This window comes from Myripristis murdjan, chromosome 17 (assembly GCF_902150065.1).
Source record: "Myripristis murdjan chromosome 17, fMyrMur1.1, whole genome shotgun sequence".
Classification (NCBI taxonomy): domain Eukaryota; kingdom Metazoa; phylum Chordata; class Actinopteri; order Holocentriformes; family Holocentridae; genus Myripristis; species Myripristis murdjan.
Window position 1 is genome coordinate 15,403,840 of NC_043996.1, and position 22,152 is coordinate 15,425,991.

At 40.6% G+C, this 22,152-nt stretch overlaps 1 protein-coding gene across 2 annotated transcripts; it reads left to right on the forward strand.

Annotated features, from left to right (window-relative positions):
* Positions 1 to 947: 947 nt before the first annotated feature.
* LOC115375776 (solute carrier family 25 member 36-A-like) lies at positions 948 to 21,683 on the forward strand. 2 transcript variants are annotated; one of them, XM_030075312.1, is made up of 7 exons: positions 948 to 1,352; positions 3,915 to 4,079; positions 7,506 to 7,583; positions 10,629 to 10,729; positions 16,184 to 16,250; positions 17,252 to 17,541; positions 18,155 to 21,683. In XM_030075312.1, exons 1-7 carry the CDS (start codon positions 1,312 to 1,314, stop codon positions 18,346 to 18,348), a joined length of 936 nt encoding a protein of 311 aa, XP_029931172.1. In that variant the 5' UTR covers positions 948 to 1,311; the 3' UTR covers positions 18,349 to 21,683. The 2 variants fall into 2 exon arrangements, with proteins under 2 accessions (XP_029931172.1, XP_029931173.1); XM_030075313.1 differs by lacking the exon at positions 948 to 1,352 and adding an exon at positions 1,999 to 2,015.
* Positions 21,684 to 22,152: the final 469 nt, after the last annotated feature.

Genomic DNA, 22,152 nt, shown 5'->3' on the forward strand with positions numbered 1-22,152 from the left:
ATTCAATCAGCAAACCAAATTTATTCTGAGATTGCCTATTCTAAGCCTGATCAGCTGATCGGGGGTGTGTGGCTGCATTTAAAAAAAAAAAAAAATTCTTGTACTCTGGTCTTATACTCATTAGTCAGGTATGACTGGATCTCATCTTTCCATTAGGTGCTCACGCTCACATTTCTTTCTGTTACTTGACAAATACAGGTTTACCAAAATGAAATGAAAAGGCATTGGCTTACGTTCAATTGACTGAGCCTATAACCAAAATCTGATGGAGGAGATAAGAACCTAGACAGTCTGTTTGTTGTAGCTGAACATTCGAAGCAGGGATGATTAAGTTTATTTTCCTCCGCTTGTAGCGGTCCTTATTTCAGTAAAGCAATAGTAGGTCAGTTCACAGATATAGCTTGGCTGTGCTGCTTTCCCACAGAGACTGATGTCTAAATATTTACTAACCAATCAGCCATACTGCCTGGAATAAAACACCAAACTCCAACTGTTGGCTGCATGCGGTCAAATTTATGAAGCAATCTGGGTCATAAAACCACAACCCTATTTCAATCTCACTAGCATTGCATGAACCAATCAATTCATAGTTACTCATACTCATGCACCATATTAAAGGACAATTCATTCTGAATCTGAACATAGTCCGGTCTTGTTTTTCAAACTGGGCTTCCAAGCATATTCATTGCAATGTAATCTTAATAAAGGGTTAACAAACTAATAATAAACGTGTAATTAAAAAACTGGCCACCACTGAGGGTCCCAAGGCCCCCTTACCTAAGAGATAAGGCCGCTCTGATTCATTCAGGTTGAGCATGTGAACAGTGCATGATCAGGGCGAAACGCAAACGTCACGGGCGTCCTGACCAATAGCAGCGTCTGTTTCCCAGCCTATGGTTGTACAGCAAATACTATGAGCTCTTCCTCCTTCTCCCTCACTGCAGCGGTAAAGCGGGGAGAGAGAGGCATAAATACACCCACAAATGAAATATAAAAACATTTGCTAGAGCCGACATCCATCCCGGCACCGTCTGTTAGCTTAGCGAGCCTGCAGCTGCCCAGAGGTTCAGTCGAGAAACGCTATCTGAAACACACAGAGGTGATTTGTCGACGCTCAGAGAGAGGTGGGCTTGTCGCCACCGCATCCTGAATCACCGGGGACAGACTCGCCCCAGTACCGGTGTATCATCGTCGTCGTTTGAGGTGCACATCCTCCCTGAGGCGAGAAGAAAAAGGAGAGGGGGACCCAAACCCGTCTTTTACCCTCTGCCGCAGCCCCGAGGTGCGCTGTCTGGCAGAGCATGCTAAATAATGAGCCAAAGGGACACGTTGGTTCATTTGTTCGCTGGAGGGTGAGTATATACACATTTTATTTCACCAATTGTGCCTTTAAATCAGCACTCGCTGCTTTGAAATGTGTGTGTATTTTTGCTGTGGCTGTTATCCGTCTAACGGCTGGGAAAACACGGGCCGTTTTTCCCCCCCGTTGCGCGTTCATGTGTCAGAATCCTCCTGGCAGCTGTGTGCGTGCACGCCAGTGTCAAATTAACATAAACAACAAAAAAAAACGAACTTCCTGTCAAAACATTAAAAATGGCACCCCTTACTATTGCAAAACACCAACGTGAAGATTACACTCGGTTGTTGCAGAAGTGAACAAAAGGATTTAAGAAGATATTTTTCATTTGTACAGCGAGCACCTTATCCAACAAACGACCTCGACACAGTCAATGGCCAGCAAAACAAAAACATTTAGCAGTTGAACATAAAAGTGGCTTATGTAAGTGTTGAGTGTTGCGTTTTCACCCCAATTATCCTCTCGGTAAAATATGGTTTAAAAAAAAAACCCAAACAAACAAATATTAATTAATAATTACAATTGTTGTTGTTTTCTAGTAAGATGCCGTTTTATTTTGAAGGCAAAGTACGTAGCTTCCGGCCTTATTTCTGGTATTTCGATTCAGCTCTGCAGTAGCAGCAAGGGTCGTGGTGTCATCTGGCAGCTTGTGATGAAAGTAAAACCATAAGCCTAGTACTGGCAGCAGTGATGTGTTGCCTGAATCAAGAATTTTGGAAGTGAATTCCGCAAATGAATTCAGTGACAGGCCAGTGAACATAATGTCACTTAGAGTCAACAAGATAGTTTATTTTTGTGTTATTAGTGTTTATGTGAACAATATGTGACCACAGAAATAAAATGTAGCTCACTGAGTTATTGTTACTAGGGTTTATTTTAAGCCTGCTTCTTGTGTACAGACACTATACTTTTGTGTGGACCTGTTGTCGATTGCCTGAGTAGAGGCTAGAGAATTATGTGATCCAGTTTCAGTGCGAACAGATTTACCTATCAGCTGTCTGTGTTTTTCCCAGGTCCTTTGTGTTTTGTTTCTCAGTCTTCTACCATTTCTTTCACCCCCGCGCCAGTAAATTGACATGCAAATGGGGATATCTCATCAAAACAGAGTTCTCCTTTTGTCTCCTTTTTCAGACAAAAGAAAGACAGTGAGAACAAGTCTAGACAAACCACTGCCATGAGCAAATGACTAGAATTTACTTTTCTTTCCTCAGAATCAGAGCTATAAGGCCCAGCACAGAGCTTCCTATCATAGGCACACGTGCAGCAAGCAGCATAGCCCTCTGAAAGTAGGCTAAAGGTCACACTACTGCGTCTTTGCATGTATGTGGGTTGGCCTTTTGAAAGGCTGCATAAATATAGCTGGTGCCACTCAATAGAGCCTGAGCTCTAGCCAGAGGAATTTGCTGCCTGTAGCTGGGTAGCCGACACATACATGCTGCCATACAGCGACAGCTAGCATTCACTAAACTTGACCTACAAAGCAATGTTATGGCTCGTCACTACGACAGTTAGCAAGCACTTTCCAGCTTTGTGGCAGTATGACTGTGGTCCTTTGTCTGCGTAGGCCCCATTGTGGGCTTCAGTCACACCAGAGAGTATCAATGAACAGAGGTCTTACAATAAGTGCCACGGAGACAGAACAAAGTATTGCTTTGGAGAAAAGGTCTAGTGGCTGTAGGCTTATGAAACAAGTATATTTTTTCACATCAGATTCGTGAAATAGTTGATAAAATTAAAGAGTAGCTGCCCTGTCTAAGATACACTTATCTGCTACACTTGCACTTTCTGTGTTGATTAGGGGGCAACAATCATTTGAAATATTTACAGGACTGAAACCACAGTTTTCCCCATGTCATCAGGGGGACATAATTGAATCAAATGGTTGAAATTAGAAATAACTTACATTGTTTGTGCTTTGTGATAGTCAAGGTCCAAGTCTTGATCACAAGTGATCATGAGTTACCTAGGTTCATCTGTAAGACACTTTAAAAAAAAAAAAAAAAAATCTTTGATGCATCACCTTGTTAAACCTGATTCAAGTTACTCGCAGTAAAAACATGATGATCTTCATGTCAACTCTTAATCCCAGGCTCAAACTGACAAAATGTAGGTTGACGAAATCCTGTAATGTAGGTCTGGATTTAAACTGTTGTTATGATGTGTGACATGTCAGGTACTGTAGATGACATGTCACAGTCCTCTATATACAGTAGCATATCACAGTGCTAGGCCATGGTGTGCTGATTTCAGTCTGCCCCTAGATAACTGCAGAGTCAAAAAGAATAACAGATTGTGTCACAGGCTTATATTACCCAGTGCTTGGAGAGTTCAGTAATAGTGTGTGGTGGAAAAAAATGAAACAGGCTGGTCGAGTGTGCAGAATACCCATGTGCCTTGGCCCATGTGGGTGTACGAAATCTCTGTCATTTTCATATTCTTAACTTTATTCCCTCTTCTTCCCCTTAGGATTGCCCGGTTTAATTCTAAAGCATATTGTTTAATCTATTCATTGATTTCTCTCCCCTCTCCTGTCTCTGTTTTTGCCCTTACCCTCTAGATGTGGGGGTACAGTGGGTGCTATTCTGACTTGTCCTCTGGAAGTGGTGAAGACTAGACTCCAGTCCTCCTCCATCACTCTCTACATCTCTGAAGTGCAGCTGAGCACCGTCAACGGAGCCAGTGTGGCCCGTATGGCCCCACCAGGGCCGCTGCATTGTCTCAAGTAAGGGGCAGGATGCTAAATGTTTATTTTACAAACTTGATTTCATTCGGGACAGTTCACTCTGAGTTCATACACAAATACAATAACACGAGCCATATACCATTTAGCAAGGTCTGTGTCTGAGCCCTTCTGCTGCTACAGAGTACTGTTATTGGCACCGGTGTTGTCTGATTAAACACTGATCATTGCCAAAGTCAGCATAGCTGTCACAGATCAGGATGGACTCAAATACAGAATTAACAGACAGAGATGGGCGTAGAGTTAAAGCAGCAACTTTACTGTATGGTTTAGGCAAATCCAAAAACAGCTTGTTCCAAAGTTCAAAGCCAGTAATCTGTCAAACCAGGCAGAGGCACAAAACATGAGGCAGAAAAAAACATAGGCAAAAAACTGGCACGAGTCAAAATGAGGCAGGCAGAAAACCACACGGACCGGATATGTACATTGGCACAGCTCAAATGACAATCTGGCAAACTGACTGGTGTAAATACTGGAGAGTGTAATGAGCTGAGAAGCAACAGGAAGGAAGCAGAATTTGCAGGCTAACAACTGATTGGCTAATAAGCAGTGAGAAGGTGTGCAGTTAAGTTTGACAGGTGTACTGATAGGGACAGATTGCAGGTGGTGACTGGAAGTAGTGCTGCTGTGTGAAGACACACACAGCAGGGAGGACAGGGATATGAAAAGAGCTAATATGCCGGCTATAACTGAACATATATCTAGCCTTTCGAACTTTCTGGCATCATATTTCCAGTAATTTGGTTGCCAGCTTATAATACCATTATGTTACTAAAATAGTACAAAATCAATTTCTGCATGGTAAGCTGCATCAAGCAGCTCTGATGTTAACTAGCCCAGGATGAAACCAGAGATGTCTTCCTATCAAGGCTACTGACTGACCTTTGTGATTGTGTGGCCCCGTCCCATGAAAGGAGGCTGTGTGTTATCAAACACTGAGATTCTCATATTACGTCAGGTTGAATTCTCAGATTGGGGAATGTAATGGATGGCAGTGATGTGGATCTAGTCAGCATACTGTTATTAACATTTATTCTCACTTTTTAATCTTACTACCCTTGTGATATTTTGCCTAACTTTCCAAAAGCTTATGTTAAAAATGCACAATAAATCTTTTTGTCAAGATAAAAAAAAATTGTATTTGAGTTTTATTAGACTTTGCATAGGAGGAGGTTAGAAAGATGTGAAGTGAGAGAAAGGGAGTGTGTGACAAAACTCATGAGCCTTTTTTAAACCCAGTGTTTCACCCTATCTAACTCTACCTACCTCACATGCTGCACTACTATTTATGCAGTTGTCAGGCCAGTGGAACCCATCCAAATGAATGTCTTCCATACCAGGAGGCTAGGTCTGCTTTTAAGCAGTTTTTTTTTTTGTTAAAGTTTACGCATGTCTAATCCAATGCCAGTTTGTCCAGATAGCTGCACTGTTGGCAGAAATGCTTTTGTGTTACATAAACTGGTCAAGTGAATATTCCACATACTTTACGCTGTGGTACCTTTGCTCTTGTTAGAATGTGTGACTGGCAGCCTATTTCCATGACTGTCACTCATGCTGTTATGCATGGAAACTGCCACTGGCATTGCCAAATTTTGGATGAATAATTGTGTAGTGTAGAAATTTTGAATCCCCTCATGAGCTCTTTTTTCCACATGGACTTTGTGAAATTCACATTTGCCAGGAGATATTAACACAAATGCAAATATTGCACTTCCACAAAATTGTTCTGTATCTTAGCTTGACTAAAAATTGATTCAGACTCAGTAGCTGTTGACGACAGCAATATTATTAGTCAACATGCCTGGCTGAGTGAGGTTTTGTTACTAAGAAACTCTTTTCTTAAGCTTTGGTTTGAATTTATATTGCCATGCTCCAGTTACTGTAGCCAATCTAGGCAGTCAGGTTTTTGCCTGCGCAACCCAGCCTCATGTCTTGTCCTTGAGAGAAGCAGTTACTGGCAGAAACTGAACACCACCATCACACAACACAGAGCAGGGCAGAATAGGGAAGAGCTGTACAAGAAGAAAACAGGGAAAAGAAGCACAGAAGGAAAAGTATGTCAGCATAGAGCGAGGCACATGCCAAGTCCTATTTTAGAACAGAATGCATTAATGAATGAGCAGGGCTTTGTGACTGTCAAGATATGAGAATATACTGTTGCTCCAACCTCTGTATGTTACGCACATTCAAGCGATGACTCAGTATTCTTGGGGTAATACGCTGTCGCTGGAGTGCGTCATTGAGATGAAATCTCTGGCTATGACCATTTTTAGATGGAGCTCTGCACAATATGAATGTAAGGTGAGAGAGGCACCGCACTGTTTTTATTTAAACTGATTAAAGCCAGAAGCTGCGTAGAACATTTTCAAGATGTTGAGGAAATTACAGCCGAGAGAGTGTGTGTTTTGTATTGTAGGGGATAGTCTGGGACCAGTTTTTACATCCCTGGATAACCTGATGCTTTTGTCATGTAGTAGTTTAAAAAAAAAAAAAAAAAAAAAAACTGAAAATGACTGCCAAATGTTCAGCAAACTAAGCTTTCACATCAGTTAGGTTGACTGACTCATACCCAGACCACATAGACTGACAGATGAATTAAAACTGCACTGCAATAGCATAAGCCCCTGACTACTCATTAATAAAATATATAGTTTAGTTTTGATACTGCCCGATTATCACTCAGCCTTTAGTGATTAGCTGCATGCTCTCACTCTACATTTAGTTGGGGGTGCACATTTTATGCACATTTTATTTTACTCAGTTCAGGAAGAAATTTGGGATGAATTCTAGGGTGGACTGATTGTCAAGTAGGTTACCTCTTGCGGATAATCTTTGAACTCACTGCAGCACCACTATAAACACCCATATAAACATATTGAGGCACGTGCCATAAGTTTTTTTCCCCCTCCAACTGTAAACACTGACTGTGCACACAGTGTGAGGTGATACTGAGTATTTGGGTCCAGAAAGCTGGGCCTTAGTCTCTGGCAGATTGCCTGGTGTAAGACAGTATACTGGTCCATGTGACTTGGAGCCCATGTTGGATATAAGGTTAGTTATAAACTGTTGTTCCAAAACACTGCTGTCTCTGCTATCTTACCTCTTAAAGTCATGGTTGATTCCCTATCTACTTTGGAATGAGTGATTACCTATGTATTTTTTGTAACTACTGTATATATTAAATATATAAATACTATAAGATGCAGTAAATACATAGAATTTTTATGGATTTTTTTTTTCTGGGATAGGATACCAATTGATTGATGTCAATTCAGGATTACCCTTGTTAATGTTTATGCATGTTAAGTTTTATAAGGTGTAACTCTCTCTGTCTCTGTCTGTCTGTCTGTCTCTCTCTCTCTCTCTCTCTCTCTCCCTCTCTCTCTCTCTCTCTCTCTCTCTCTCTAGGTTGATACTGGAGAGAGAGGGACCCCGTTCACTCTTCAGAGGACTGGGACCCAACCTTGTTGGCGTGGCACCTTCCAGGTGTGTACAGTATTATCTTGTTAAGCCATAAAAGCTGTGGAGACTAAAGCCCCTGTGTCCTTGGGGACGTGAAGCAATGCCAGAAAAAAATGCAACGTGTACACATACACATGTGCATATAATAACCAACAAAGTAGGTCATCAAAGAAACACTCCACTCCACTGCCATAATCACTTCTAGCATTGCCCCTTATCAAAGAACAAAGCCACCTCTGCGTCAGCAATACCTCCCCCTATTACATCACACCATTGCAATATCCGTTGAGGAATGCATATTATTTCTGAGGTTTTTTTTTTTTTTTTTTTTTTTTTTTTTTAAAGCTTTCAGCTCACTCCCTGCTTAGCTTGGCAGCAAGTCACAGCAGACAACAAACTGAGCTGAAATGGAGCTAAAATCGCAAAACTGGAATGAAAAGCTGTGCCTCAAATCCCAGCGGAAATGAGCAGGTTCTCTGTTGTAGCTTCTTAGCCTCACTGGGTAGCGTGTTGCATAACAGTCTGCTCCCGGTCAGTCGGCGGCTGAATGAAACAGCGGCAGCAGGGGGCCGTCCAGCTGCAGTGCACTGGTCATGTGACTGATATTGTATTATCACAATGGAGCTGCTATACTGGACAAGTTGTGATTGTGTGTTTGTGCTTGTGTTTAGTTCCCCTCCCTGACCTGTCTAGTGTGCTGCTTGCTTGTTTGTTGTGGTCTTTATCTGAGTCATCCCTTTCGTGTTTTTACCCCCACCCCTCCACCCCCTGCCGCCATATTTCTGTCTTTGACTGTGTTCGTTCATCATTATTCTATCTGGGGCCGTCACCCTCTTTGCTGTCTTGTTCTGTCTGACTCAACCTCTCTACAGGGCAGAAGATGCCCATGGCTGATATTTTTGAGTGTGAATGATTTTCTGTGTGTGTGTGTGTGTGTGTGTGTGTGTGTGTGTGTGTGTGTGTGTGCGTGTGTGTGCGTGTGCGTGCGTGCGTGCGTGCGTGTGTGTGTGTGTGTGTGTGAAGTGTCAGTCCTCCTGGGCTAGTTGTCCAGCTGTGGAGATGGCTGCCTGCTGCCTGGTGACAACAGCCTTAGCATGCATATTGTTACATAAGGAACAAACCCGGTGAACTCCTATGGGACACGTGTTATTTGCTGCCATTGTAATTGCAAAATTGTTAAGACTGCTCATTAAAAGAGTACTCCTTGTGTGCGGTGGACCTTTTCTGAATTTAATCACACCTGTTAAGCATTCGCCAGCGGCACATCCACAGCTTGGAGAAATCTTTTTGCGTTACATAAAGTGTCCGTCAATATTGCAAGTGAAGAGAAGGCAAAGCTTGCAGGAGGTCGATGCATATAGAAATAGCCAAGCACACAAATGTACACAAGAGGCAGATGAAAAGGACGGAAGTATAAGAGAAGAGGAGAGGGAAAATCAAAATATAATGATCACTAATGACTGCTAGTGACACCACCAGCCTTTGGAGAGGTGTTGTAGTGGACATATGATGGACTTATGAACATAATCCACCATAAACTGTTGTGCTAGTAATGTTTAGTATGCACAGTTATGTTATGCAACATTCTTTGTGCCTGATACTGTCAGTAAATTAAGTGGACTTGTTCTCTTTAACAGCAGAGGGGATTATGGGTAACTGAGAGAGATAGGGCACCACCATTTTTGTTGTTATTGTTATTCTAACGCTGTTATAAAAGTCACAGGCTTGAGTCATCAGTGAGAGAAGTTGCCTGTCAGTAATTTCCACAACTTCCACAGTGTCTTTTTTTAACTGGGGCTACTGTTGAACCTCTTTATTACTCCCCAACAGAAGGAATGAGTCTCCACTCAGTGCTGCACTGAGAGCATCTGTAATCTTTAATATACCACTTCAGTCTCATTTGCATGAAGTTAAAAAAAAAAAAAATTCATTTGTTGTATGAACATTTACAAAATGTGATTTACAGTGAGATTAGGTGAAATCTAATCATGGTAATGCTCATGTTGAAACTGTAGTTTCTTGATTCGTCTGTAAAAGGCAGTCTAGATTGACGGCCTATGGATTTGTCCTCTATCCCTCTCCCAAGAGAAAACAGCACTCCAGTTCTAGAAACATAAAACAAAAGAAGTTAGCATCCTCCCATACACTCACACATACATACACTTGTACACATACAGAACGGCTTGCAGCAGCATCACTCAGATTCATTATATAATAGAGACACACACGTCACACTCACTCAGTTTGTCTCATATATGCAAAGCTGCATGATTATGCCTTGCATGTGTGCTCTCAATCCAGGATGAGGCAGGGGAGGGGAGGGGGTGGTTGAGAGGGTCTGTCGGGTTGCTGAGTTTAATTCCCCACAGCGGAAATGTTGACTTGGACTAAATCCTGTAATCTGTAATTTAGTGAGGAGCAGTTGAAATCATAGGAGATAAATCTGGCACTTAAGAATGACATTTGATTTAGACTGAGAGGCACGTACACACACTTGCACACACACACATACATTCACATTGAATGATAGTCACCAATAAACTTCTCTGACTGGCTGGTCTTAGCTCCTCATTTGCCCTACTGCAGAATTTAGGTTGCATTGTATTATTGGCAATTTAAATGATTTACTTCAGATCTGAATGATTTGGACAAAATCAAATATGATATTTTCAACCAAATACCTCAATATTGATATTGTGATGATATTGTAGGGATGAGACAAAATATTTACACAATGAGATAAAACAGTCAGTAGTAATGTGGATATGATGACCAACCAGATAGAGGCAAATAACAGAACAGCTAAAACAGTCCAATAAGTTCATGTCCTTTTTTCGTAGTCCCAGATGATATTTTATTTAGAAATCCTTATCATTTACTTTGCTTTAGCCATAAAATTGTTTTTATGACCAGAGGTTGAAAATAGCATATAGCTTTGTATACTCTCACCGTTTTTGAAAATTAATAGAGATAACACATCCCTTTACCTCCTCCAGTCAAATCAGCCCATGTGTCTGACTTCTAATTGACTGCTGCTCTGGTCTTTTCTTGGTGTGCTGTTTGCCACAGGGCGATCTACTTTGCGGCGTACTCAACAGCTAAGGAGAAGCTGAACGGAGTGCTGGAGCCAGACTCCACCCAGGTGCACATGGTGTCGGCTGGGATGGCAGGTAATGATGGCTCCCTCAACCCCGCCATGCTGTGTGTCTGTCTGTTGCCGTCTGTCTTTCCGTCTGTCTTTAATATCTGTGTTTTTGTCCGTCTGTCCGTCTGTCCGTCTGTCCGTCTGCCTGTCTGCCTGTCTGTCTGACATCTGCTGGGCAGTGTATCTCACTGCCGGGTTCTAGCTGCATAACAAGCATTTATTAGAGGATTGTTCACAGTTTGTATTATTTTTTCGAATACATTAGATTGGTTAGATTAAATGCGATAGATTTTGTTTTTCTTTATCATTTGAGGTTTTTTTTTTATTTGAAGTGTCCCAGGGTTTCACTTCCTTCGTTTTCCCCTCTATTCCCCTTTCCATGTGGGTTGTGTGGGAGGGTGGGATAGTTAAAAAGCACAGCTTCTTAATACCCAAGGCATGCTAAGTTAACTATACATTATATTTTTTGGTTTACTTAAGCATTATTTAGCCACCTTATATGTGGGTATTTTGAATATAAAGGTGGTTTATGTGAAAGCACAATTTAAGACTCTCAGGATCCAGCTAACCGTCAATATTGATGTAGTGATAATAGGCTGTAAAACCAAACCATGAGGCACTCATTTATTCATAATGTAAACAATGTACTTCCTATAGTGTGTTTAACTCTTTCAAAGTAAAGAGCCAAACCTTTTTCCTTCACTGTCATTTCACACTAATGCTTTAAAAATACAGCACCTAGTAAAGACACCAAGAAAATACCACAACCTTTCTTGTCTACTTGCTTTCGCCTGTTTTTTCATGAGCCTTTTTCCCTCTGTGAATAGACCCACTTATTTATTTAAAAACTTGTCCATATGTCACCATATATTGTTGTCCTGGCCTGCAACAAGACAGGTGGCCTTCACAGCCCATTTAGAGGAGGCAATCACATAGCATACCACACTATAAACAGACAAGACAGAGCATACAGGCACTATTTTGAGTATGTGTTAAGTGTAATGCATGTGGTGCCACTGCCGCTTTATAACATATACCGCTCTGTATGTAAATCAGGTTTTTTACAATATGATGAAGATGAGACAAGGTCCTCAAAGTTTAGATTGTGCTTTCCTTTTCCACTAGCCCCATTGTCCCCCATGTCCTCCATTTATTTTTACTTCCTCCTCGCCCTTTTTTTCCCTGTTTTTATCCTCTCGTTTTGAGGCTTCTCCAGAGGACCCTGTATATGGTTTAACATCCCAGTTGTTACTTAAACAGTGTGGCCTGGGCCCCCTCCTGTGCTCTGTGTATAGAGGAGAGAGCACGGCCCCCAAAGGTCAGCTGGGGCCCCTGGCACTCGGGCGGACGCGTCAGGTAGCACCCCATTTCCTTACACTGGTATGATGATAACCATGGTGATTTTTAATGAATACTAGTATGTTCATATTGGTTATTCATTGATGATGATGATGATGCCATTGCTTAGAGCAATGTGTTTACTGCTGGTTTGGGGTCTCATGATAAGGTATCATAATTTCTTTAGCCTTTACATACACTGACCCTTTTCCCCCAAGCCTGTTGCCATGTACCATCACCATAGTAAAGGTAAATGAATGACACATACCTCTATTAGTTTTACTTTGACAGCACAAAAGAAATGCTAACCTTGTCACTGGTAGAGAAGGTTGTAATTGATGTGCTCCATTTTGTCTTCTCTATGTCTGTCCATCATCCATCATCGCCTCAGAAGTTCATGTTTTTTTTTTGTTTTGTTTTGTTTTTAATCGGTCAAGGAATCAGTGTCAGTCCACCATCACTGACATTGGCACTATTTCTACCTGACATTCCTCGTTCCTTGTCAATTATTTAATATTCTGTCATTTGCATCACCGTTCTTGGTGAGGACTTCTAGGCACTGGTCCTATAATACATAAAAGGAGTAGTGGCGGTCTAAATGCAGACAAGATGCAGTGGAGTCGCAGACAGTGGGCTGGGTTTAACTGGGAACCTTGCTCACAGTGCACACTTTTGACCTTGGAAAGAAAGAGGTCAGGGAGATAAAAGTAGCTGCTGTGACTTGACCAGCCATGTAGGACACAGTTATTAAACATAAACTTGTAGTCTTTTTACTGTCTTTCTTATGCCCACATTTATTTATTCACTTATTTACTTATTTATTTATTTACCTGGATATGTTGACACTTGGGAAGTTCAGAGACGCCTTGACAGGGTTAGACTCAGAAACCCTGGTGATAGAGCAGCAGCATTACGCCTAAATGCGCACATAATCTCTTTTGCAGTTTAGCAGTTACTTTGCAGAGTCACTGTCTCCCATAGCATTCCTGTTATTTGTGGGCCTCTTTGCGCTTCGGGGAGGAGAGCCAACCTTCCCCCTCCTGATTTTTAATGTAAAATATGCTGTCTTCAAATGTAGGTTAGACTCAGATAGAAAAACATGGATAGTATATCCAAACAGGAATCCAAGAACTGGCGCACACAGACCTCTGTTTCATGTCTCAGCATGCGTGTATGTGTGTGTGTACAGCTGCTGATCTGCACTGAGGTTTAGCTCAAGGATTAGTCAGCCTATGTGTGTGTGTGTAGATATTTTACACACACCTGCATCTAGGCACACACATGTGGCTCATGAACAGTACAAGTCATATTTGCTGAGGAGCTCGGTGTCTTGTCATGGGCCGTAAACTAGGTTGTGGACTCTTGGTGGACTACTTTTGTGATGCATTGTTAAAATCTACAGTAGACTATGATTTTGAAGAGGGTTGGTCTAATAATTCCAGAAGGAGGTCACCTGTTCTTATTTGTTTTACTTATAAAATAAGCGGTCATGTATTATGAGGTTGGTTCTCTGGAGGCATATTGTTACTGCTTGCAGGAGCATCAAAAAGCTCTTTCTGTATTCAGTTTTTCCTGAATAAAACTTGGCCTAAATAGGTATTTAGGGCTAGCTGATTTACATTCATATGTTTTACTTATAGTATTCATACTTCATTCACAACTCATTCCGTTTTTCATCACCATCGTCCATCGCTTAAAGCGTTTGTAATATAGAACGACAAGGTTAGCATTTCCATTTGCCTCTCTACATTATCCACCTTGTCCTGACAGTATCCATGTTTGTTTTAACCAAACATTTTATTTCATCCTTCCTCTGATAATTTTGTAGATGATGAACTGATAATGGCACGATGGTTATGAGGAATAGCTCCTCTTGTATGAACACTTACATTTTATTTTCTTTTTATTGTTTTTTAAATTTATACTTGTGTTTACCCCGCACTGCTTTGGACCAGACTGGTGAGGTGGGGTACAAACATTGACATGGGATGGGCGGGGGTTGAGTTTTTGGGTTGGGTTGTTTTTTATCCAGTCAACATTTTTTGCATTCAAGTTGATGGAGAAGATAAAGGGAGGGATGGATTGGGAATAAGGTGAACTGAATGTGTGAGATGGAATGACCTTTTTTTTATGACCATCTTACCTGTGGATTACAAATTAAGGAAATCGAGACAAAATTGCGGGAATTTGGGGGAAAACTGAGCAGGGGGTGGTGGGGTGGGGGGCCAAGCAAATCTTCACCTCCCATCTCCTCTTCATAAACCTGTTCAGAAACTGACATGGGATGGGGTGGGTGGTGTTGGGGTTGGGGGTGGATGTGACTGCTGCTTGTGTGTGACTGTGGTACAGAAAAGCCTGTGTCTATTTTAGGGCTTTACTGTAAAGCTTTCACCCCTGCGTGATTGGGTGGGAGACCCCCGCCATCTGAGCCCCCCATATCTGCAGGCTACTAGCTGCAGCGGGGAGGAGCTGGAGGAGCTTTGCCCCTCCCTCGTGAGTACACGCCATAGACGCTACTTCCTTCTACTTCCCTCTTTTTTCTTCTTCCTTCTCTTCCTCTCCCTCTTTATGTTCTTCTCTTGAACAGACCTGTGTCATCCTCTCTTCTTCACGCAGTTGCCTTAACGTAGGGCTGTGTTGCTCTGATACACAACATGAGGCTGATGTCTCTTTACCTATAGACTTGTATCGGTCCTAGTTTATCTATTTTTCTCAAAATGGCCATGTTTTATTTCTGTACAGAGTATCATTTGAATTTACAGATGCTTTGTGTCATTCATCGTGATGCAAAGCTCACATTAATTAACCTTACACAAATGCATATCATGCTATATATTACACTGTGTAGTCCTTCTTGTCCTACTACTTGACACACTGCAAACACTGTACACATTGTACACTCAAACACATACACACACACCACATGTATAAAAACAAGATTGCTAACATTATTTAAACTATAATTGTTGATTGATCCCTGCATTAAAACAAAACTAACCCTCACCGCCACTATAAAAGACATATCGACAAGGAATAGACCAGTGTTTCCTGACACTACTGCCTAGTAAAGCCTGTACTAAATTCCACCTCAACGACATTCTACTTAAGTCCTCCTGAATAATTGAAGAATATCTTCCAGACACCATTTTGTTTCTCCCTGCTGCAGTAGCTGTGCTGTAGTTGTGCTACCAGCAGGCCCACTGCTAAAGTTCACACTCTCTGTAGTGTCTAGTCTTGCTTTCCTCATCTAGGTGAACCATTGGTATGTTAAACTTTATTATAGAGTGGATATAAGGGAATGCATTTAATGACTAATAAAACCATGCATTAATAGTGTTTAACCAGTCATGTGAGAGCCACTATCATTTGAGTAGAATTTAAGGACTTGCAAGTCTGTTTGTAATTTGATAATAGCCTATTATGTGTCTGTTTCAAAGTTAAGTGACATTACAATGAAGCACAGACAGACCACCTCTTTCGGCTCTTTAAGATGAGCTTATCCTCTTAATGTGATAAAATACTGTGTATTAGAGGGATGTCATTGCCTTTTAATGAGTGAAAAAAAAAAAGCTATAGATAATAAAATGACAGCTCTTATAAGAGCAGACTGTTTTAGTCAAAGACCTTTTTTGTATTTTTTTGTTTGGGCTACATTCTCAGACTTCGCTTTAAGGAAATGTTTTCTTAGATGACAAATGAATAGACAAATGAATGAACAAGTAAAGCAACCACTGCTTTAAGATGCCATTGCTTTCATGCGCTGTGGATAGTTAAGGTGCATTACTTCAGGAAGAGAGCTGTTTGGTTTAGAGCGCACCTGGGTAGCATTTCACTCAGCAGGATCAATATGTGACTAGCACATATGGAAAAGCATCCATGTACATCACTGGAACTGAAACAAGCTAAAGACTGGAAAGTTGTTAGATATTTTTACTTGGCCAATTCATCTGTACAACACAGTTTTCTACTCATTAACAGTTATGGGATCAGTGAAGTATTTAGTCAAAGCCACCTGATTGATCCTGTTTGGTGAAGTGCTCTCTCCCTCTGTTAGTTCAGTAGAGTATTGAGTGTCTTTGTGTAGACTGTGTCCTTGCAAGTGTCTCTGCTCTTGTCTGAACCTCTGAACTTTATTTCCCAGGGTTCACAGCCATCACAGCCACCAATCCCATCTGGCTGATCAAGACCCGCCTTCAGCTGGATGCCAGGTGAGAAGTTTAGTCATGGAGGAAATAATTAGTCATTTAATTGATTCGTCAATCAACAGAAAATTAAGGAATTCTAATTTAGATAATTAAGTAATAATTTTTAGTCAGTTGTCACATAAAACTAAAATAAAATGAAGGTCAGATGAAGGAAACCATTTGAAGACGATGTTTGACCTCTGGGAATTTATCTTAAATAAAAAAAATCTTGCATGCAAATTGATTGATCAATTGATGATAAAAAGCAACTGTTAGTTGCAGACCTAGTTATTTTAACCATCTCTACTAAAACAAAGTAGATGGCATGACAAATTCTGTTTTTGCTCTTCTTTAAATTATAATCTTGAAAAAAACCTGGAAAAAAGTCTATATACAGTCACAAATAAAGGAAGTTGAAATGTTTCACGTAAAAAAAATCACGTCAGTCCTTTTTTGTCGCTCATCTTCTGCTTGTGCAAAGCACTGCTTAAATTTGATTTAGTGCTTCAACAAAAACACCAGATTACTAGAATTCTCACCTCCTTACACTGATAAATTGTAAAAAAATTTTAATTGTACTTTTTTGTTGTTTTCTAGAAAAGACCTCAAATTGCCACAGCATTCACAGCAAATATTAGATATCAAGTTTCAGGGAAGAACAGAGGCAGTAAGAAAACGTCTAGTAAGCAGCACAGTGGGGCGTTGCAGTAATGGTTGTATTAAGTACATGTCCCTCAAACCAAAGAGAAAGTGGAACGCTTACAGTATTAAATCTCCTTATTAACCTAAGTGCAGCTCCAAATCTTCTGATTGTTCCTGTATAAATACTGTACTATTACTGTTATTATTTTTATCATGCCTGATTTCCTCATTCCATTCTGTTGAATTGTCATACCTAAAATAGCATGTTTCCAGTACTTCCCATTAGAATAGCACAAAACATGCTCACAGTTTTTTATATCAGATTTTTTTCACTTCCAGTAAGACTTTGATCAGCTTCACTCTTTGTCTCTTTATGACCACAGGAACCGGGGCGAGCGGCGCATGAACGCGTTTGAATGCGTGCGGCGGGTGTACCAGATGGACGGTCTGCGAGGTTTCTACAGGGGCATGTCAGCCTCGTACGCTGGCATCTCTGAGACTGTTATCCATTTTGTCATCTACGAGAGCATCAAACGTAAACTTCTGGAGTCCAAGGCCCAGGCCACCATGGACGAAGAGGACGAGTCCGTCAGGGATGCCTCAGATTTTGTGGGCATGATGCTGGCAGCAGCCACTTCTAAGACCTGTGCCACCACCATCGCTTACCCACATGGTAATTATATGTCTTTCTTACACCTCAGAGAACCTGGGTTTGACTGTTTTGTCATCCTGTAAAGTGCATAATTATAATGTCTCATTCATTTTGCCCATATTCAAAGGAAACAAACCTGCTCTAAAACACTAACAAAAAGCAATTGTTGCCATTGTACCTGACATTTCTGGCTTCCATTTTTTGTTTGATGGAGTATTTTTATTTTTACAAAGGCCCATGCTGATGTGTATTGTTTACTGGTATTGTGTAAACCAGGTAAAATAAGGGTGTTGTGTTGACTTCCACCCATGGCAGGCTGTAAGAATGGGTGTTTCACAATAATTGCTGTTTCCCAAACCAATCAAGGTGTGAACACTATGTAAGCATTTTTTTTTATAAATATGGAGTAAGGAAAATTGTTTCTGTGATGTTCTTTGTAAAAATAGTTTATTGTGGTTAATATTTACTTTAACATTCCAAGGTGGACTCTTCCTTTAAGCCAATAAGAGTCACTGAGATGATTACTTGTGTCTCGATAGACCACACCCAGGTACAATGATTGTCTTATGTCGAAATGAACATTCAGTGGCCATCAGCAGGTTTAACGAAACTGTCCTCTGCTCTCTAATTCCAGAGGTGATCCGCACACGGCTACGAGAGGAGGGCAGCAAATACCGGTCCTTCTTCCAGACTCTGATCACAGTACCGAGGGAGGAGGGATACCGGGCACTGTACCGCGGCCTAACCACTCACCTTGTCCGACAGATCCCCAACACCGCCATCATGATGTCTACCTATGAACTGGTGGTCTACCTGCTTCACCGTTAGCCAGCTTCCTTCCTGTTTGGAGAGGAAGAAGGAAGTAGCTAGCAAATGACTGGCAAGAAAAAATGGGGAGGAAATGTCAAAATGAAGACCAAAGGAAAAAAAATACACTCTGGTGGACCAGTCAATGAAGAAGGCAAAAAAGATGAAGAAGTAGAAGAAGAAGAAGAAGAAGACGGAGGAACAGTCCTTTGTTACCATATCAACAACATCACCTCTAATTCCCTTTTGCAGAGACTGTTGGATCTGATGGAGGGCACTACAGCTCAGAGAAGGCTGTTTCGTAGTAGTGGTAGGAAGAGAGAGGAGGCCCAGAAAGAGGAAGGAGGTAGAAAGTTTTGTCTTTTACAGAGCCTGTTAAATAGAAGGTACAGCTGAACAAAGGAATATAAAAAAGAACAATTCAGTGGCCTTAAAAAAACAAAACAAAAGGGTTTTAGCTTGTCTCATTCTCTTTCTGTGAAAAGAGTAGAAAACAATTTCCTTCACTCTGTTTTAGAGATGACAATGTGAACGTGGAATGCTTGGAGACAAACTAGGTTTGACTGGAATGCAGTTATGTAACATAAATCACCAACTGCGGTTATTTTAACAATCTAAGAAACGTTACTTGGCACTTTCTGTCCAACCTGACACCAGTGTAAGAACAAAGTCTGCACTTCCCTCTTGTAAGTTCTGATAACTGGCCGTTAAGGAATGTTCAGTCAAGGTGAATGGCGGGAATTTGGCCGTTGTAATTATACCAATATGAAGAAGAAGAGAGTTCAAACCAAGATACTCACCTGTTTTCCACATGCGCCAATACTTTTTTCCCAGTCTCATTCACACTAATGCAGACAGAGAATGCCAAAACAACCATCTGTGCACTACACAAAGTTTGGCTTCAAGCATTCCCCTCTGCAGGCTGCAGTTTTGCCCCTTTACAGTTTGAAGTTCATGCATAACTGTGCACTCGCTGGCCAAACACGACTGCAAGCGTGTGACGGCTGATCACTTGAACACATGCCTCAGATACCAGTGTTAAAAGACCGTACGTTGAAAAGTCGACGTTCATTCAGTGTTTTTGTTTCTGTGGTGTCAGTTACCTGACCCGAGGCCTCGCAGTGACATAATGTGGTGAAGTGAAGTTGGCCTCGAACGCTTACTACAGAACAGTTTGTCCATTCATAAGTTGGCTAAAATTGGGCCAGGTTTGGCATACTGGGGCAGCTTCGTCTTCCATGAGTCACTGGCCAAGTCTTGTGTGAGTACATGAGACCACTGTGTCCTGTTTGGGATGTTAAGTGTGATTGTCCGAAAAGTACCGACACTTACCTACTAGTGGAGTGCCACTACTTGAAAATAATATGACAGTGTGGGAAGTGTTGGAGCATCAGTGTAAGTTAATCATCTCCCAGTTCATGTGTGTTTGTGTGTGAATGCGTGTCCAGCATGTTTGTAAGTCATTTTCAGTGTTCCTCTTAATGTGTTCCAGAATGTGTGTATGTGTGTGTGCGCAAGTGTGTTTGTGCATGTGCGCTCATGCGTGCCTGCATGTATAATAATTATCTACCCCAGAGTTCCCTCCACTAATTAATCTTGCAAGACACTGCAGTGAAGAGTGTGGAAGAGCTACTATAGAAGAGTGGCAGCTTTCGTCTCCACTCACATGCCAGTTCCTCATACCAGTGGCTTCCAACTGATGTTATTACCATGCACTTTTGTGGCCTTTTAGGGCTTGTGCTTTGCATTTTATTGTGTGGACAGTTTAAACTTGTACATTGTAAAAAAAAAAACAAAAAGAACAAAAACAAAAACAAAAAACAAACAAACAAAAAAAACAGCAACAACAAAGAATAGTAATGATGTATATTAAAATAGTATTTTGCTCAACAGTTCTGATAGCAGATATATTGTACAGTTTAGAGTATTCAATACTTGTGAAAGATGTTCATATGTGTGTACATAATATAGATATATACATATGTTTTGTTTTGGTTTTTTTTTGGCTTAGGTCCATGTATGATTGTGTTGTAGTTTGCATTTGCAAATAATTTTTTTTTTTTTTTTTTGCATTTTTGTGCAATTTAATCTGTTGCAACATGGTGTGTTGAATATTTTTATTTTGGATTGTACTTTATTGTTTGTTGTGTTTGTATGTCATCGTTCATGTGAGCCTTGGTGCTGGAGGATCGGTCATTCATTTTATGGCATTCATAAAAAGTGTGCTATTTTGCAAGGTTTGATTTATTATAATCATAATTACCCCGCTCCCCAACACACACACACACACACACACACACACACACCCTCAATAGGGATGTTTACGTTATATCTTACATTCTGTCTGCATTATTTTTGGAATTCCAGGCATCAAGTTTGGAACCAAAAGATCACATCAAAATCCTTTGATGTGAGAGTTCAAGAACTGGAGTCATCCTCCTGTAACGATGTAGAGGGCTGCTTAAAACAGACTTTGGGAGATCCAAAAAAAACTAAATTCATGTGCTGCCAAGGGAGGTTATTGGTGACTGAATACATTTTCACCCTTAAGCAGTCATGTCCAGAAGTTCACATACTATATGTACAGCATGATCTTTTGGCAAAATTAACCAGTTACCATATACAAATGTATCCAACCATAATGGAAAAATCTCCTGTGCTGCTATCAAAGAATAGACCACACACACACACACACACACACACACACACACCTTATAGGCTTCCACTGCAAAGAATCTCCACCACCACTCCAGCCTAACCAGTTTAGTCTCTGTGCACACACACTCATGCCCTCTAATCGAAAGTCTGCATACTTTTGATCTGTTAAAGCCTTATATCAGAGAAGATACAGTGCATTCACACATGATCCTGTTCTTGACTACTTTAATTTTTTTCCCCGTGTTGCAGTGTTTATTTCAGAGTCAAATCAAAGCCTGCATTGTAACTCTTAACAATCACTGATTTTAGGCCTCTATGGACTTAAGGCTCCTAGTATCTGGGAATGAAAAAATTGCTGACTCATTTTAACTCTCTTTCATTTTCTGTAAACACTAATGACTTTTCTTTGGCTCTAGTTCAGTAGTACTTGAGGTCAAATTACCAAAATGTGACAAAAATGGACAACTGGACTATAAAATGCAAATATTTCAGTGAACTATTTAGAATTTAAATGTTATTGACTTTTTTTTTTTTTTTTTTTAATATTTTATTTCAGTGTCTTTATGCCATTCAATGTCTTTCATTCTGTATGCTTGGCCAGGATGTGGCCTCAAACAGGGTTAGATAAAGCCTGGATTTTCCAGCCGTGTCGTGACATTTTTTTGTACAAAAGTGAATAAAAACTCATTTGCAAATTATGTCAGCATGCTTTCACTGCTATTTTTAAGATACAGTATACAACCTTAGTCCAGTAATTTTAGGCCAAAATTGGGGTCAACCTAGGACAAATTGCAAGAGAAGCAAACTCAGCTGATTTTGTACCCTCAGTATGTCCTGAGTGAGGGAAAAAAGCCCCAACAAATCCCATTGGTGGAAAGTTTTGAAAATCACCTATTTATGACCACATATTACCAAAAAACACTGTTTTTAACACACGGGAAAGGGGTTCAAAATTTTACTTTCAGATATCACTATAAAATTCACAAGATGATTACACACACAAAGACAAGAAAAAAAGTCAATTACAAGTTCTTTGAATTATTCTGTTTACACATGCATATCACACATTATCTGATTTGATATGCGCTAATAAGGAATATAAGGAATAAATGCCAGAAGAGACATTTAAACAGTGAATTAAAAGGTTACTATATATATATAGTAACC